At 42.8% G+C, this 19053-nt stretch overlaps 1 protein-coding gene across 1 annotated transcript in view; it reads left to right on the top strand.

Moving 5' to 3' along the window:
• Positions 1 to 886: 886 nt before the first annotated feature.
• Positions 887 to 19053, top strand: part of ADNP2 (ADNP homeobox 2) — a 34287-nt gene continuing 16120 nt past the window's right edge. The window contains exons 1-2 of the mRNA XM_015103563.4: positions 887 to 1020; positions 11717 to 11837. Of these exons, the coding sequence (XP_014959049.2) occupies positions 11730 to 11837 (108 nt within the window). The 5' untranslated portion in view covers positions 887 to 1020; positions 11717 to 11729. The remainder of the gene's footprint in view (positions 1021 to 11716; positions 11838 to 19053) is intronic.

Raw genomic sequence — 19053 nt, 5'->3', positions numbered from 1 at the left:
GGCTTCCCCGTTAAACTTCAAGTTCCCAGAGGGCAATGCGGTTCTATTCTTACCCCTTGGGCACTTTACTCAACAGTTGAAGACCCATAGGCATTTTGAAAGCTCCATTCACGTTATGGTACATTCATTTTGAGAAATATATTATCCCTTCACATTTTTTTTTACAAAGCTGGGCAAAAGTGAACTTTCAAGCCATTTAAGAATTTTTATAAATGTATGCAATTAACTTTTTTCCTACACAGCACGTAGTAGCTCTAACTTAAAAATACGAATTCTCAAGAAAAAGTGTGAAATTAATTTCCTTAGGATATAATTACGAAGTCAGGAGACCCTATCCAGTCAGTTCACCAAGATGTACCAAGAGCATCCTTGTCAAAGTTCTGATAGTTCAAGTTCTATCCTCCAATGATAGGGCAGGATTCCCCTGACAGCTGGTTTCCCATTGGCTCTGAGATGTGGGCGGGGCCACCTATTCCTGCTACTGCCACTAGCTCCACCCCACCTCATGCAAATGAAGACCAAGGTCTAGGAAACCCACGTGATTGGTCACGTGAAGGACGACGCACGGGCTCCGCCCCCTCTAGTGACGCCATCACCTCAAACTCTCACGAGAGTTTGTAGATATGGTGAGAGGCTAGCAGGCCAGTTCACTGTAGCAAGAGTGGGGTCAGGGGAGGGGGCTTCAACACAAAACCCCATTCCCACTGCTGAGCCTCCAGTTCAGCTTAAGGCAGGGGCCCAAAGGGGCCTTTGGGACAGTGCCCAGTGGGGGGTCCCATGCATGCTCTTCTCCCATTGGTTGACTGCATCGGCATGCAAATGAGGGTGCGCGTCACTTCCGGAGGCCAATCGAGCGCCATTTTCTCTTTCTGGCCGAGCTGGGAGGAGGGGACGGGGTCGCGCGGGGTGGCGCGCGCCGAGCGGGGGTCCCGCCGCGCGGGGCGGAGGCGGGCGGGCGCGGGGCCCCAGCGGGCGCGGCGAGACGTGCGAGGGACGCGGCGGCGCTGCGGGCGCCCAGCGGTAGGTAACCCCGGCCCGGCCCGCGGCGACGCCCCTGGCCCGGCCTGCGAAGTCCCGGCGGCGGCCCCGCCCCACCCCGCCCACACCCGGCGGCCGGTGGCCGCCTCTCGAATCCCGCGACGTTCTGCCAGCCCGGGGCTCGCGGCCCGAAGGGTGCCCGTCGTCCCTCCGCGTCACGTGGGGCCGGGGTCGAGGGGGGCGGGGATGGGGCCCGGGAGGCGGGGCGGGGGACGGCATCTGGGCGAGGGGAACGCGGGGACAGGGCGGCGGCCGTGGAGGGCCGGGGAAGGGGGCGGGCTGGGAGCCGGAGGGCCGCCCGGAGCGAGCGCGGACGCGGGCCGGGCTGAAGCGCGCTCAGCTGCCTGCGTTGTGGCGGGTTTTTTCTTGAGCGCACAGCTGAGAGGAGCCCCAATTCCTTCACCCTGGAGTTCTCAGTGTGAATACTGATGATGTGCAGATGTTGACATTACAGTTGAACTTTTCACATGCCGCCGCTCACCGCGCTTACGTAGAGCGCGCAGAATTTCTCCTGACTCTTGGCTTGGGAACGTCGAAAATAGTAGCCGCTAGTTCTAACTGAACAGTTGCTAAATAATTAAACGTTTAAAGTATTTTCTTTGAATTTGAATGGGAGGCTTGCCGGAATGCTCTTAAAACTGTTTATAATTGAATGGAATGGGTAATGGCAGCCTCTTGAGACCTGGAGGACTCTTGTGTGTGGTGATTTATGATGCAGATGGGCAAGTGCTTGAGGGCACCGGCGAGCCCCTCAGGGCTCAGCACGCACGTGGGACCGGGAGTCGGGAGGAGCGCTCTGGGGGAGAGGACCACGTAAAAAGTGCGAGTTGAGGAGAGCGCTGTTGGGCTTTGGTTGGAAGTCAAGTAATGTATGTGTAACTTGTTTAGACATACATGTTTACAAATATGTGTAACTTGTTACTGAGTAGGTAGCCATGTTATGAACGAACTTTAATATTCTCGTTGTAATTGGGAGTTTGTTGAGATAGTGGCCTTTAGACATGGAAGTGACCGATCTGTGTGTCGTAAGGGTACTGGTGCTAGTCTGGAGGGGGACTGGAGTTGGGAGGAGACAGGCTCACTCGTCTGACTGAGCAGTGGTAAGGATGTGAGAGCTGGTTTTAGGGTTAGGAGTTGAAGATTGGTGTCGGGAGAGGATGGGGAAGGAAATGGCAACTTACTCCGTATTGCCTGAAGAATTCCATGGACAGAGAAGCGTGGTGGGCTGTAGTCCATGGGGTCGCAAAAAGTCACACGACTGAGCAGCTCAGACACACACACACAAAATTCTTGTAACCACTCTACCTTCCTCTCCAGTAGTGAGTGAGTGAAAGTCGTGTCCGACTCTGTGACGCCGTGGACTGTAGCCCGCCAGGCTCCTCTGTCCATGGAATACTCCAGGCAAGAATGCTGGAGTGGGTAGCCATTCCCTTCTCCAGGGGATCTTCCACCCGAGGATGGAACCCAGATTCTTTACCATGTGTGCTACCAGGGAAGATACCTATCTATATGAAGATATCTGGGACACCTTTTTAATTTGATCCAAGTTTGCAATATGTTTCTGGTGAATTTATGGTTGTAGTCACTTTGAGTGATCACACCCCAGTATTCTGCTGTGGCTGCCACTCTGGTTATCACAGACCTGTTGGCAGTGTGTTACAAGGAGGACACTGAATCATGAGGACTTGCTGAAGGTGCCTGTCAGAGAAGGAATCTTCCTGTATTTGAACCCAGACCTTTGATTCTTGCTTTCATGTATTGTATAAATATCATGTGTTTTAAAAGTTTTACTTAAAAAGAAACAACAAAACCCTGTATTCGAGTAGTTTTAGCATTTCGCTTATATTTTTTGGAGCTTGTTCAGTCATTAAGTCCTGTCTGACTGCCAACACCACCTCCCCTCCCCCCACCAGGACTACAGGATTCCAGTCTCCTCTGTCCTCCCAATATCTCCCAGAGATTGCTCAGATTCAGTCCATTGAGTCAGTGATGCTATCTATAACCATCTCATTCTCTGCCACCCTCTTCTTTTGGATTCAGTCTTTCTGTGGCATCAGCGTTTTTTCCAGCGAGGCCGCATCAGGTGGCTAAAGTATTGGAGCTTCAGCATCAATCCTTCTGGTGCATATTCAGGGTTGATTTCCTTTAGGATGGACTGGTTTGATCTCTCAGTCCAAGGGACTCTAAAGAGTCTTCTCCAGCATCACAATTCAAAAGCATCAATTCTTAGGTGCTCAGCTTTCTTTATGGTCCAGCTCTGACATGTGTACATGACTACTGGAAAAATAATAGCTTTGACTATACAGACCTTTGTCGGCAAAGTGATGTCTTTTTAATACTGTCTAGTTTTGTCATAGCTTTCTTTCCAAGGAGCAAGCGTCTTTTAATTTCATGGCGGCAGTCACTGTCAGCAGTGGTTTTGGAGCTGAAGAAAATAAAATCTGTGACTGCTTCCACAGAATGCCATGATCCTAGTTTTTTGGATGTTGCATTTTAAGTTTTTGGAGTTAGATAATAGCAAACTCACAGTCTTATGTTCTAAGTGCTTTTATTGTGTTAAGTGAATTTTCTTCCTCAAAACTACTGAGTCGGTTGTGCAGTCCCTGTTTTACAGAAGAAACAGTCCCTGGGATTAAGTAACTTGCTAAAGATCACACAACTAGTAGTAAACTGTGGAGTTTACTTGAACTCAGGCAGTGTAGCTCCAGAGTCTTGCTTGTGAGATCATTGTTCTGGATTGTTTTGCAAGTGAAATCGTTTCAGAACTTAGATTTCACAGGAACTTACAAGAAAGTTCTATGACTTAAAAAATTACTGTTTATTACCAGAATGACTTTTTTTACAGTTTATTTTTTGATAATGGGATATTCTTAAATGATTGTGATACTAAAAAGCAACAAAAACCCTTTAAGTGCCTCTTTGGAAAATAATAGTTTCTTTTGCTGCTGCTGCTAAGTCGCTTCAGTCGTGTCTGGCTCTGTGCGACCCCATAGACGGCAGCCCACCAGGCTCCCCCGTCCCTGGGATGCTCTAGGCAAGAGTAGTGGAGTGGGGTGCCATTGCTTTCTCTGATTTTCTTTTGCACTTTAATGTGATTTTTGGTAAATTCATGTCTACCACATGCTGCGAAATTAAAGGTAATTTACTATGGGACTTTCCTGATGATAGAGTAGGTAAGAATCTGCCTGCCAGTGCAGGGAACACAGGTTCGATCCCTGATCCAGGAAGATTCCAGAAGCTGCTGTGCGGCTAATATGCCCACGAGCCACAACTGCTGAACCTGCATGGTGCAGCTGTTGAGCCTGCATGCTGCAGCTACTGAAGCCTGTGGGTTTAGAGCCCGTGCTCTGCAACAAGAGAAGCCCCACTCCTTGCAACTAGAGAAAGCATGTGTGCAGCAGCAAGCACCGAGCACAGCTGAAAATAATAGTAAAATACAAAAGAAAAGAATAATTTACTGTGAACTGAACCTGGTAGGTAGTACAGCTGCATTAGCCTGCTGTTTCCTAATGGTGAAAATACAGATTTAATTGAGTACTAAGAATATATAGAGAATAGCATCAGTAAAGGATCTATAGATACATGGAAGCATTAAGCAGCTTCTTTTCCAGTTAATTAATCCACTCGGCCTTTTGTGTAGAATCTTGCATCTCTTAGAGAATGGACAAATTATGGTAAAAGTCAGCTTTTTCACCCCAAAGTGGTTGGCAACAGTAGACCAAGGATCCTGACAGAACTTCTGTGATTTACGTGTCTTTTATTTTATTATGTTTACTTGGTTTCCCTAAAACAGTAAATGCTATAAACAGGAAACTTTTTTTAAAAATTAAGAATGGACCTGGGTACTTGTTTTGAGGGAGGGAACCACAGCAACAGTGATGAGGGGATGGGAGCGTGTACAGTTGAGAATGAAAAGCCTCCTATTCTGCAGGTTCACGAAGACTTTGGCCCTTCTCCCAAGCCTTGAGCAAGTACCTGCAGAGCCCTTTAAAACTTGCCTGGTCACTGGAAGCCTCTTCAGTGCCTTCTTCCTGAGAGATGGCCTGTCAGGAGCAGCTGGGGAACCATCCTGTGAAATGTGGCCAGTCCCTGTACTGCTGTTTCTCAACTGTGATAAGATCAGCACTTCCTGTGTGAGGCCAGATTTCTTTGCAAGCAATACATTTAGCTTGTTTGTTGTAGATATAGGTGGATGATGGTCTTCATCTTGGGCAGTCCTATTTATCAGCCAGCTTTTGGTAAAGAAGCGCTCTGGGAACTCTTAAGGAGGACAGACCAGCACATCTGGTGGAGTGAGTGGAAAAGGTGAAGGGAAGTTTCTGTTGAGGCTGCTCTGGCCAGAGAAGCCAGTCTGGGCTTGAAAGTGACGCTGTGCTTAATTTTTAAGAATGCTCCCACAAGGTTCTTGACAACTTGCCTTTTAAATTATGCTTTTGAAGCCTAGAACCCAGTTCAGTGCATTTTATTGTTAATAATTTTATTTTTTTAAAACTTTACTTGCTGTGATTTTTGTATCTTCTGGTTCTAAAATGCCAAGTGATCCTTCAAACTCGCTTTCTACTGAACCTGAAGTATAACTTTTACATAGGTAACTGGTCTGAAAAATGTACCCATTCCAAATTGGCTTCTCGATACTTCACATTTTCTTATTATCCAGTAGGAAAAGTTCTTCCCACTGTTAGCTCTGATGCCACTTTCATGTCTCGTTTTATTCCGGTCCATGTTTTCAGGTTTACTTACCTTTTGCCAAATACATTCAGATATTCCTTTGCTGCTGCTGCTGCTAAGTCGCTTCAGTCGTGTCCAACTCTGTGCGACCGCATAGACGGCAGCCCACCAGGCTCCACCGTCCCTGGGATTCTCTAGGCAAGAACACTGGAGTGGGTTGCCATTTCCTGCTCCAATGCATTAAAGTGAAAAGTGAAAGTGAAGTCACTCAGTCGTATCTGACTCTTAGCGACCCCATGGACTGCAGCCTACCAGGCTCCTCCTCAGTGATTTTTTTTGATGCTTATCTATTTACTTAGAATGTCTTGGACTCCAACTCACCAGTCCTCCATAATAGCCTGTCCATTTTGAACCTCTGTGATAGGCCCAGATGTGCAGAGAAACATGATTCCTGCCCTGAAGATGTTTAGTTCAAAAGGGAAAATAGGTATATAAGGAAATAATTACAATGTAGTGAGGTGAGTGCAGTGAAATAAGTATAAACTGGCCATTCTGGGAGTTCTTAGAAGGGGTTCCAAGCTTATCCTTGAGGGAGGAGGAGTTGTGAAAGGGTTTAGAAGTGGAGTTTCCAGCCAGAGAAATTGTTTAAAAATCTTGGGAGACACTGCCAGTCGGTGTGTAAACATGGAGAAATTAATGTTTTTCTACTTACCCTCACTACCAGTCAGTTCATTTCATTTCAGTTCAGTCGCTCAGTCATGTCTGACACTTTGTGACCCCATGGACTGTAGCACATCAAGCTTCTCTGTCCATCACCAACTCCTGGAGCTTGCTCCAATGCATGTCCATCAAGTCAGTGATGCCACTACCAGTGGATATTATCAATCTTTAAGTTATTGTTTTGATCATTTGAAAATTGGCATTATTTTACCTGACATTTCTTTAACTCAAATTTAACTGATTTTGTTCGTAGCTTTTATAGTTTGTGCATTAAAACCTTTTTTGAAATAGTTTCAGATTTATAGAAAGTTGCTGGTGTAGTACAGAGAACTTCCCCTGAATCACTGGAAACTTCAGTTGCCAGAAAAGACACGAAATGACTCCAATATTGTCCATTTCCTACAATAAGGACATTCTACATACCCAGCACACAACCATCAAAATCAGAAAATCAGTGCATTGTTACCATCTGATCCTCAGCCCACATTGAAGTTTTGCCAGCCAGAAACATCATTTATAGTAAAGAATCTAGTTAGAATTACACATTGTATTTAATTTTCTTTAGTCTCTCACACTCTGAAACAGTTCCTTAGTTTTTCCTTGCATGTTCTCTTTCTAAGTATTGTTCAGTTACTAAGTAGTGTCCAACTCTTTGCGACCTCATGGTGTGCAGCACACCAGGCTTCCCTGTCCTACACTATGTGCCAGAGTTTGCTCAAACTCATGTCCGGTGAGTCAGTGATGCCATCCAACCATCTCAGCCTCTGTCGTCCCTTTCTCCTCCTGCCTTCAGTCTTTCCCAGCATCAGGGTCTTTTCCAGTGAGTCAGCTCTTCACATCAGGTGGCCAAAGCATTGGAGTTTCAGCTTCAACATCAGTCCTTCCAATTCATTGTTGATTTCCTTTTAAGATTGACTGGTTTGATCTCCTTGCTGTCCAAGGGACTCTCAACAGTCTTTTCCTATAGTTCAAAAGCATCAATTCTTCGGTGCTGAGCTGTTTTTATGGTCCACCTCTCACATCCATACACGACTACTGGAAAAACCATAGCTTTGACTATGGACCTTTGTCGGCAAGTGATGTCTCTGCTTTTCAATGTGCTGTCTAGATTTGTCATAGGTTTCCTTCTAAGGAGCAAGTGTCTTAATTTCGTGGCTGCAGTCACTGTCCATGGTGATTTTGGAGCCCAGGAAAATAAAATCTGCTGCTATTTCCACTTTTCCCCCATCTATTTACCATGAAGTGATGGGACCAGATGCCATGGTCTTAGTTTCTTGAACATTGAGTTTTAAGCCAGCTTTTTCACTCCTCCACTTTCACTCTCAACAGGGGGCTCTTTAGCTGCTCTTCCCTTTCTGTCATTAGAATGGTATCATCTGCACATCTGAAGTTGTGATATTTCTCCCAGCAATCTGGATTCCGGCTTGTGAGTCATCCAGCCTGGCATTTCCCATGATGTACTCTGTTCGTTGGAAGGATTGCTGCTGAAAGTTGAAGCTCCAGTACTTTGGCCTCCTCATTTGAAGAGCCGACTCATTGGAAACAACCGTGATGCTGGGTTATTTGAGATTGAGGTCAAGAGGAGAAGGGGATGACAGAGGATGAGATGGTTGGATGGCATCACTGATTTAATGGACATGAGTTTGAATAAACTGTGAGATAGTGAAGGACAGGGAAGCCTGGTGTGCTGCAGACCATGGGGTCCCAAAGAGTCAGACATGACTTAGGGACTGAACAACAACAACTCTGCATATAAGTTATATAAGCAGGGTGACGATACACGGTCTTGTACTCCTTTCCCAAGAACCAGTACATTTTTCCATGTCCAGTTCTGACTGTTGCTTCTTGTCCTGCATATAGACTTCTCAGCAGACAGGTAAAGTAGTCTGGTGTTCCCATCTCTTTAAGAAGTATACTTAGTTGATTTTTAGTAAATTTATAGAATTGTGCAAGTAACAACACAATCTAGTATTAGAACATTTCCAGCATGTTCCCCCAAAACCTATCCATGTGCAGTTACCCACAGCTGACCACTAATCTACCTTCTATCTCTGTAGATTTCTCTTGGACGTGTCATATGTATGGACTCAGACAGTATGAGGACTTTGCCTCTGTGTTCTTTCACTTAGCATCATGTTTTTGAGATACTGATGTTCATGCTGTTGTGTGCATCAGTGCCTAGTTATATGTACTGTCGCAGTGTCTTGTGGTATGAGTATGTCCTGTTTTGCTCATCTGTTCACCATTTGATGGACCCTTGGATTTTTTCCACAGTTTGGCTATTATGAATGGTGCTCTTGTATCATCTGGATACTTCTGAAGTTTACAGGGAATTTTGTCTCTTAATTGGGTGTCTTCCAGACTTCTGTGAATTACTCTTTTCCCCTTGGTTATTAATGAGTATTTTGTGGGGAGATGCTTAGAAATGATATAAAACACCCTGTTGTTGACTAAACTTTAAATTTAATTATTTTTGTTATCATGAACTTGAGTTTATGTTCTAGTGGGTTATATTTTGATAACTGTTTCTGAATACCAAACCACCCTAAAACTTCATGGAGTGAAATATTTTATATGAAAATTCAGTAATTCTTCAGGTGGGAGCAGGAGGAGATGGCTCGTTTATGTTCCACAATGTCTGGGGCCTCACCTGAGAAAACTCAAAAGACTCGGGGTGAGTGGACAGCTGCAGGCTGTAAGAGCATCTTCACTCTCATGTCCAGTGGTTGATGCGGAACCTTTCCATGTGGGCTAGTTGAGCTTCTTGCAATAAGGAGTCTAGAGTCCAAGAGTAATGGTACCCAAAAGGCAAGGAAAGTGTGTGGCGTTTTGTGGTCTAGCCTGGGCATTCACATGGCCATGCTTTATTGGTCGAGGGAGCTGCCGAGTTCTGCCCAGGTTCAAGGAATGGGAGTGTAGATGCCCCTGCTGCTTAGGAGGAATGTCATGGACATGTTCTGAGGAAAGCATGTAGATGGGAGATACGGTGACATTATCTTTGGAAACTTCAGGGCTGCAGGTTATAATCTGTTACCGTCATTTATTTGGTACCCACATTGTCCCATATTTTTGGCTTGTGGAAACTTCTTCAAGCTGACTTCTTTTGAGTACTTTTGACATGTCTCCCCATTTTCCGAGCAACTCCTTTATTTTCTGGCAGAAGACATTCTAGGATCATTTTGTCTCTTCTGTGCTCCAGCCCTGAAATCAGCCATTTTTCCAAGGAGCCCTGCTTCCTTTTAAGGGAAAGTGATATTTAGAAAGGAAGATTTGAGCCCAAGGCGTGGTCTGCTACTGGTGTGTAACTACTTCCAGGCTCTTGCAATGGCCTGAGCTGTTCAATATACGCATACACATTAACAAATATATATTTTTAGAATCTGTATTTATTACAGATAATAAGGTCACAGCTGTACCTTTTATCCTGGTCAGCTACCACAGGATTTATTTTAATTTTTATGCCTTTTCAGATATTTTAAAAGCAGAGTTGGTGGTGGTTTAGTTACTGAGATGTGTCCAACTCTTGCAACCCTATGGATTATAGCCCACCAGGCTCCTCTGTCCATGGGGTTCTCCAGGCAAGAATACTGGAGTGAGGTGCCATTTCCTTCTCCAGGGGATCTCCCCAACTCAGGAATCAGACCTGGGTTTCCTGCATTGTAGGCAAGTTCTTTACCAACTAATCTAGAAAAGCCCAAAAGCAGCATTACTGAGATGTAATTTACGTTCCATACAGTTCATCTGCTTAAAGTGTACAGTCAGTAGTTTTTATTTAGTACATTCACAGAGTTGTGCATAACATCACCACAGTCGATTTTAGAATATTGTCACTGTTCCGGAAAGAAACCTTGTCCACATCACCTTCCGTTCTCCTCAGCCCTAAGCAACCAATGTTCTCCTTTTTGTCTCTGTAAATTTTGTCTATTCTGGACATTTCCTGTCAATTGAATCATATAATATGTGGTCCTTTGTGTCTGATGCCTTTCACTTAGAATAATATTTCCCAAGGGTTATCAGTGTAACATGCATCAGCACTTCACTTTTTATGGCCAGATAATATTCCATTCTTCGGATCCACCACGTTTTATTTATCTATCAGTTGATGGACATTTGCGCTTTTTTAGTTTTTGACTGTTATGAGCAATAGTGCTGTGAACATTCTTGTGCAGTGTTTTGTTTGGATGCAGGTTTTTTATTTCTCTCAGGTGGTATTGCTGGTTCATATGGTACTTACATGTTTAATCCTTTGAGGACCTGCTGGACTTTCCCAAACCAGCTGCACCACTTTTCTGCCGTTACTGCCAGCAGTGCACGGGGGATCCGCTTTCTTCACATCCGTGCCAGCACTGTTACTGCTCCTTTTAAGACTGACAGCCATTCTAGTTGGTGTGACGAGTTATCTCAGGATGATTTCTATTTGCTTTTCCCCATAGCTAATGTTGTTTAGCATATTCTTAAGTGGTTAATGGCCATTTGTATATGGTCTTTGTAGAAATATCCAGATCCTTTTCCTGTTTTTAAGTTGGCATATTTGTCCTTTAATTATTGTCACAGAGTTTTTTTTATATATTCTGGATATAAGTTCCTTATCAGAAGTAAGATTTACAAATGTTTTCTCCCATGTTGTGGATTTTCTTTTCATTTTTTTGATGGTTTTCTTTGAAGCATATACGTTTTTCATTTTGATGAAGTCCAACTTGGCTACTTTTTCTGTTGTTCCTAGTGCTTTACGATATCATATCTGAGAACGTGTTGCCAAATCCAGTGTCATGAAAATTTATGCCTGTGTTATCTTCTGAGACTTTTAAAGTTTTCACTTATGCATGGATGTATAGGACTCATTTCGAGTTAATTTTTGTGTATACTAATAGGAAAGAATCCAACTTATTCTTTGATTGTAGAAATCTAATTGTCCCAGAATAATCTGTTGAAAATTACTCTGCTTTCTTTACCTACCCTGTTAAAAATTTTATGCACATACGTGTGTGTGTGTGTGGGTATATGGATGCATGCTAAGTTGCTTCAGTTGTGTCCGGCTCTTTTCGACCCTATGGACTACAGCCCACCAGGCTCCTCTGTCCATGGGGTTTTCCAGACAAGAATACTGGAGTGGGCTGCCATGCCCTCCTTCCGGGGGTCTTCCTGACCCAGGGAATGAACCCATGTCTCATGTCTCCAGCACTGGCGGGCGGATTCTTTACCACTAGTGCCGTGTGGATGGGTGTGGGGGGGTGAGGGTGTGGGGGTGTGTGTATACACTTATTATAATTTTGTTTTCTTTTCTTTAAAGGAAAATTTCAAAAATGTTTCAAATTCCCGTGGAGAATCTTGACAACATCAGGAAGGTACGGAAAAAGGTGAAAAGCATTCTTGTGGACATTGGGCTTGACAGCTGCAAGGAGCTGCTGAAGGTAAGAGGACACGAGTAATGGATGAAGAGAAGACGGCAACCGTGGAGGCCCTGGGCTGAGGGGGACTCTTTGAATGGGACCCTGAACGGGACTTTGAAAAGGTCAGACGCCTCAAGGTGGAAAGTGCTACCTCTTAAAATGAGGCCCAGGAACAGCATTCCTTCTTATTTATGTCTTTATGGTTTAAAGTGACTGCTTTAGGCTCCAGTTTTTAGTTACTTTTAGGAGGGAGTTTATAGTCATTCAGTTCAGTCGCTCAGTTGTGTCCAACTCTTTGCGACCCCATGAACCACAGCACGCCAAGCCTTCCTGTCCATTACCAACTACTGGAGTCCACCCAAACCCATGTCCATTGAGTCGATGATGCCATCCAACCATCTCATCCTCTGTCATCCCCTTCTCCTCCTGCCCTCAATCTTTCCTAGCATCAGGGTCTTTTCAAATGAGTCAGCTCTTCGTATCAGGTGGGCAAAGTATTGGAGTTTCAGCTTCAGCATCAGTCCCTCCAATGAACACCCAGGACTGATCTCCTTTAGGGATGGGCTAGTTGGATCTCCTTGCAGTCCAAGGGACTCTCAAAGAGTCTTCTCCAACACTACAGTTCAAAAGCATCAATTCTTTGGTGTTCAGCTTTCTTCACAGTTCAACTCTCACGTCCATACATGACCACTGGAAAAACCATAGCCTTGACTAGATGGACTTTTATTGACAAAGTAATGTCTGCTTTTTAATATGCTGTCTAGGCTGCTCATAACTTTTCTTTCCAGGAGTAAGCGTCTTTTAATTTCATGGCTGCAGTCACCATCTGCAGTGATTTTGGAGCCCAGGAAAATAAAGTCAGTCCCTGTTTCCCCATCTATTTGCCATGAAGTGATGGGACTGGATGCCATGATCTTAGTTTTCTGAATATTGAGCTTTAAGCCAACTTTTTCACTCTCCTCTTTCACTTTCATCAAGAGGCTCTTTAGTTCTTTACTTTCTGCCGTAAGGGTGGTGTCATCTGCATATCTGAGGTTATTGATATTTCTCCCGGCTATCTTGATTCCAGCTTGTGCTTCTTCCAGCCCAGCGTTTCTCACGATGTGCTCTGCATAGAAGTTCAATAAGCAGGGTGACAATATGCAGTCATTAGTTGCAGCATATATTTGTTTTTGATCTTTGAGGGGAATATGTTGAATTACTTAAATTTAACAGAAAAAGACTGAATCAGTTTTTCAGTATTAGAATAATCCCAAATGGGGATGCATACTTACATGGTAGGGTTGTTTGTTTTCTTTTGTCTTTTTTGATTTGTGAATTTAATACATGCAGTCTTACAAAAGTTTAAAAATTAAAGTCACAGTCACATTCTTTATGATGAATTCTGTTCTCATATAATTTTATAACGAGAATATATGGCCGGCATAAATAAATAAAAATTGTTAAATAAAGTTTGCCATGTAGCTTTATCGGAGAAGGCAGTGGCACCCCACTCCAGTACTCTTGCCTGGAAAATCCCATGGATGGAGGAGCCTGGTTGGCTGCAGTACATGGGGTTGCTAGGAGTTGGACATGACTGAGCGACTTCACTTTCACTTTTTACTTTTATGCATTGGAGAAGGAAATGGCAACCCACTCCAGTGTTCTTGCCTGGAGAATCTCAGGGGTGGGGGAGCCTGGTGGGCTGCCGTCTATGGGGTTGCACAGAGTCGGACGCGACTGAAGTGACTTAGCAGCAGCAGCATGTAGCTTTATAGCCATTCTGTGCATGTTTAATTCATACCTATTGAAAATAGGGACTGCGTCTGCTTTGAATTTTTCAGAGTTGAGAATAATTTGATTCAAGATATTGGCCCAGGAAGAGTTCAGTTTCTTAATTTTTAAATCTCAGACTTTGAACCAGATTGATTTTATTTATAAAAAGGGGCTGAAAGACTAATAATTACCAGGATTCTCATTAATGGTCAGAATTGATTTTTGCTCTAAAGTAAACTTTCTGAAGAAAACACCTCAAGTAGTTCGCTTGTCAAACGTTGCTGCCCCAGAAAAATCTCCCCCTAAAATTCTGCTCTTTCCACTTCATTATCTTACCTGCTCTGTTTTTCTCCAAACCTCTCGTAATACCTGATGCTGTGTGTTTGTCTGTGTCCCTCAGGTCAGGTGTTGCCTTTGGTTGTCATCTCTCTTTAGTCTCCTTTAATGGGAATTCACTTTTGAAATGGAATTCTGTTACAAACTTAGTGTTTTTTTTTAGATAAAATGTCAGTAGCAACTAAAATTCTTCATCGTGGAGTCCTTTGATTTTGACATTGCATAAAACTGGACATTGCTCACTAACTTGCTTCCTTAGTCAGTCTAAGATTGTTTACTCATCTCAATTTGTTCAAGACTTAACTTTTTCTTTCCAAGACTATGCTGACACAGATCTATGTATATTTCACAAAAGTAAGACATTTGAATGGCATACCAGCATTTTTAGTTAATTAACTATTGGGTTAAATTTTACTAATTCTTTTGGGGGGAAATTTTGTTTTTATTAATTTGTAGTTCTGCAGACTTTCTGAAAACTCAAGCAATATAAAAGTTCATTATAGAAAAACTAGGAGATATACATAGAAACATAGAGAAAAAAATAACTTGCTTGTACGCTGTTACCCTAGAATTTCCATGGTAAACATTGTTATATTAATACCTTTTCAGATTTTTAGAGACAGGACATGCTCTAACCATGTGCTAGCTTTGTGTTTTCTTTTCACTGAATCCCACATTAAGAACTTTTTAATGTCATATGTACTTACTCTTAATCCATTGTAATACTTAAAGTTCTTGGTTAAAAGTGATGAAAACCAACACTGACCAAATGAAACAGGAGGGCGTTTGTCTGTCACCTGTCAGGGTGCTTTCTGTTTCCTTATCCAGCATTTCAGACTTCATAGTGAGAATTCACTCTGCCTTCTTGGAGTTCTAAAGTGTATATGAGAGTTAGGACCTCAAATCATAGGCTGTATAGTTCTTGTCAGAAACCTGGCTGAAGAAAGTAAACCTGAGGGAAAACAGGCTCTTCCATGAACCTTATCTCCTTTTCTAAAAGTAGACCTAAACCCTGCAACTCCTTAGAGTATCTTGAAGAGTTTCTTAAAAAGTTAACAACATTTGATCAGTTATATTAAAGGCTAGCTATTTTGAAGGGCCTTGTGCAAAATGAAAATGTGGGGCCATGAGCAGGCCCCACAAGTGTGCTGTCCCAGGCAGATGATGGCTCCCACGTGATTTCAGCTTCTGAGCCAGGATGCTTCTGGTACTTGTATTCAGAGTGGGCCCTAGGCGCCAAGTTATCTGCCAAACGGCGTGGTGCTGCCAGCCCAGGGTGAGGCTGGTAACCACCTTGCCTCCTCTCCCCAAGTCTGAACCTGGCCCTCAGCAGGGCGACTGTGGAATGTGGACCTCCTGACAGCTCAGCTGGCGCCCCGGGTGGTGGGCGAGAGCCTCAGAGCGGTTGTGGGGCGGGGGGTGTGGAGGGTATGGGGGCCGAGAGCAGGGACAGGCTCTGTCCCAGAAACAGCGGCGCTGAGGCCGTGTGTGAGCTGAAGCTTCAAGCCCCTGGCATGTGCTTCATCGTCCTGTCAGACTTCACGTCATAAAACAAATTCAGAGTTAAAATTATCAACACTTAAAGAATGGTGATAGCAGGGACTCAGCCTGCACTGACTTCTCTGAGCCCAGGACCCTGTGCACCTGCATAGGCTGCAGTGGCTCTTTGACTTTTCCAGTTCTTTGTTTTTTTAATTTAATAATTTAATTTATTTAGCCTCGTATGTTACAAATATTATTTCAGTATGTAATCAGTATAAGGTAAGTAATGAACTATTTTAATCTCTTTTTCCCCTTAAATCTTCTAAGTGTACTTATAAAGGTAAGATATAGCATGAAATTGCCATTGCTGTGTGACTCGTGGGATCATATTTCTCTGACCAGGGACTGAACCCTGGCTGTAGTGTTGAAATCTCCGAGTCCTAATCGCTGGACCACCAGGGAATTGCCCATTTAGCCATCTTTAAGTGTAAAATTCAGTACCATTAATTACACTCACACTGTTTTGCACCTAGATTCCATCATCTAGTTGTTATCATCTCAAACAGAAACTCTAAGTATTAAGTAATAATTCCCCATGCTCCCACCGCAGCCCCTGATAACCTGTAATCTACTATATGTCTCCATAGATTTGTCTATTAAAGATATTTCATGTGCGGGGAGCATGCAATATTGGATCTTTTGTGACTCACTTGTTTTACTTAATGTTTTTGAGGTTCATGTTGTGGCATGTGTCAAAATGTTAGTCCTTTTTATGGCTAAGTAACAGTCCGTTATATAACCACATATTGCATTTTATCAGTTTATCTGTTGATAGACACCTGGGTTGATTTTGTCTTTTGGCTATTGTGAATAACGCTGTAGTGCACTTTGGCTCACGTGTCTGTTTGAGGCCCTATTTTCATTTTTTTGCTGGATCATGTAATAATTGTTTAGCTTTTATGAGGACCCACCTAACTTTGCAAAGTGGCTGTACCCTTTTCAGTTCCCACCAGCCACGCATGAGGGTTCCAGTTTAGCCACAGCCTTGCTGTTTGTTCTTTTTCTCTCGTCCTCTTTCTTTCCCTCCCTCGCTCGCCGCTGTGGGCACTAATGATTTTGAGCATTTTTTCATGTCCTTATTGGCCATTTGTGTATCTTTGGAGATTTGCTCTCAAGTCTTGTTCATTTTTAAATCAGATTGTTTGTCCTTTTGTTGTTGAGGTGTAGTTTTTTTATATATTCTAGATATTAAACCCTTATTAGGTATGATTTGTAGATGTTTTCTCCCATTCTCTTTTTACTTTCTTGATAATATCTTTTGATGCACAAAGTTTTATGTTTCGATGGAGTCCTGTTTGTGTGTTTGCAGTGCTTTCTATGTTGTATCTGAGAAGCCATTGCCAGATTCAAGTTAAGATTTTCTGTTTTCTTCTAAGAGTATGATGGTTGTAGTTCTTTTTGTTTAGGTTGTTGATCTATATTAATGTTGTATGTGGTGTGATGCAAGGGTCCACCTTTCTTCTTTTGCACGTGGAAATCCAGTTGTTCCGGAGCCACTGATTTCACTAATTTTCCCCCATTGAGTGGAATTGGTAGCTTTGTAGAAAATGATTTGGCTGTAGCTACATGGATTTATTTCTGAACTCTCAGTTCTCTTTCATTAATCTGTATGTTTGTCCTTATACTAGTATTACAGTGTTTTGAATACCATAGTTTTGTGTTAAGTTTTGAAGTTGGAAAGAGTGAGTTGTTCAACTTTTTTGTTTTTTCTTTCCCTCAATATTGTTTAGGCTGTTAGGGGCCCCTTTCAATTCCATATGAACTTAAGGATTGGAGTTTCTATTTCTGACAGACTATCGGAATTTTGATTGGGATTATATTGTAGATCACGCTGGATAGTATTGACATCTTGGCAGTATTCCTACCCATGAATAAAGGATGTGTTTCTATTTATTTAGGTCTTTAATGTCTTTCAATAATGTTTTGTAGTTTTCAGTCTACAAGACTTTCACCTCTTTGGTTATATTTATACCTAGGCATTTTATTATTTTAGATGGTATTGTAAATGAAATTGCTATCTTAATTTCCTTTCCAGATTTTTCATTACAGGTGTATAGAAAAACAACTAACTTATGTATGTTCATTTTGTACCTGGCATTTTTACAGAATTTATTATTACCTCTGGTAGCTTATTTTGGATTCTTTTTTTTGGCGGTGCTGGGTCTTCACTGTTGCACACAGATTTTCTCTAGTTTCAGAGAGTGGGGACTACTCTCTAGTTGTGGTACGCAGGCTTCTCATTGTGGTGCCTTGTCTTGTTGCAGAGCGCGGGCTCCAGGTGCTGGGGCTGCAGTAGCTGCAGCACATGGCTCAGTATCTGCGGCTCCCGGGCTCTGGAGCACAGGCTCGGTAGTTGGGGCACACAGGCTTATTTGCTCCTCGGCATGTGGGGTCTTCCTGGATCAGGGATTGAACTCATGTCTCTTACATTGGCAGGAAGATTCTTTACTACTCAGCCACAAGGGAAGCCCCACTTTGGATTCTTAATAGGATCGTATCACCTGTGAATAGAAAGTTATACTTCTTCCCTTTCATTGTGGATACCTTTTATTTGTTTTTCTTGTCTAAGAGCTCTGGCTAGGCTCCAGGACAGTACTGAATAGCAGTGGTGAAAGCAGGCATCCTTGTCTTGTTCGCAGTGTTGGGGGAATGCTTTCGGTCTCACTGTCGAGTATCATGGTGTCCATCAGTGCCTTTTGTCATGCTGAGAAAGTTCTGTTCTACTTTTCTGAGTGTTTTCTTAATCATGAAAGGGTGTTGGATTTTGTCAGATGCTTTCTCTGCCACTTGAGGTAGTTGTGTGGGGTTTTCTCCCCTTTGTTCTGTTTCGTATATTACACTGATGGATTTTCTTACGCTGCCTCTGCTGGCATTCCTGATATAAATCCCACTTGGTCATAGTGTATAATCTGTAGTCACTGTAGGGTTTTGTTCATTAGTATCCGTTAAGGAGTTTTCATTTTTATTCATAAAGAATATTTGTAATTTTCTTTTCTTGTGATGTCTCTGTTCAGCTCTGTTATTAGGATAATGCTGGCCATGTAAAATGAATTAGGAAGTATTACCCCCTCTTCTGTTGTGGGGAGAAGAGTTTGAGAAGAACTGGTGTTAATTCTTTAAATATTTGGTAGAATTAATCAATGAGACCATCTGGCCCTGGACTTTTCTTTGTTTTGATATTTTTGATCATGCCCTTGATTCAATCTTTACTTGTTATAGGTCTGTTGAAATTTTCTATTTCTTGAATACGTTTGGATAATTAGTGTGTTTTTAGGAGTTTGTTTCATTTAGTTTATCTATTTTGTTTGTAGACAGTTGTTGCTAGTATTTTCATCTAATCCTTTTATTTCTGTAAGGTCAGTTGTAAAACACCCACTTTCATTTCTGGTTTCACTTATTTTTATCTTCTCTCTTTTTTCTGTCAGTCTAGCTAAACATTTGTAAATTTTGTTGATCTTTTCAAAGAAACAACTTTTGGTTTCTTTGATTATCTCTTTTCGTATCTTTGTTCAGTTCTCAGGTTGCTTTAATTTTGGTGTGCAGCCAGCAAACTGTTCGGTTGTGAACACCAGGACGCTGAGACTCATGTCATGTGAGCTTCCCC

Source organism: Ovis aries, chromosome 23 (genome assembly GCF_016772045.2).
Source record: "Ovis aries strain OAR_USU_Benz2616 breed Rambouillet chromosome 23, ARS-UI_Ramb_v3.0, whole genome shotgun sequence".
Taxonomy (NCBI): domain Eukaryota; kingdom Metazoa; phylum Chordata; class Mammalia; order Artiodactyla; family Bovidae; genus Ovis; species Ovis aries.
This window is presented reverse-complemented; position numbering and strand designations above follow the sequence as displayed.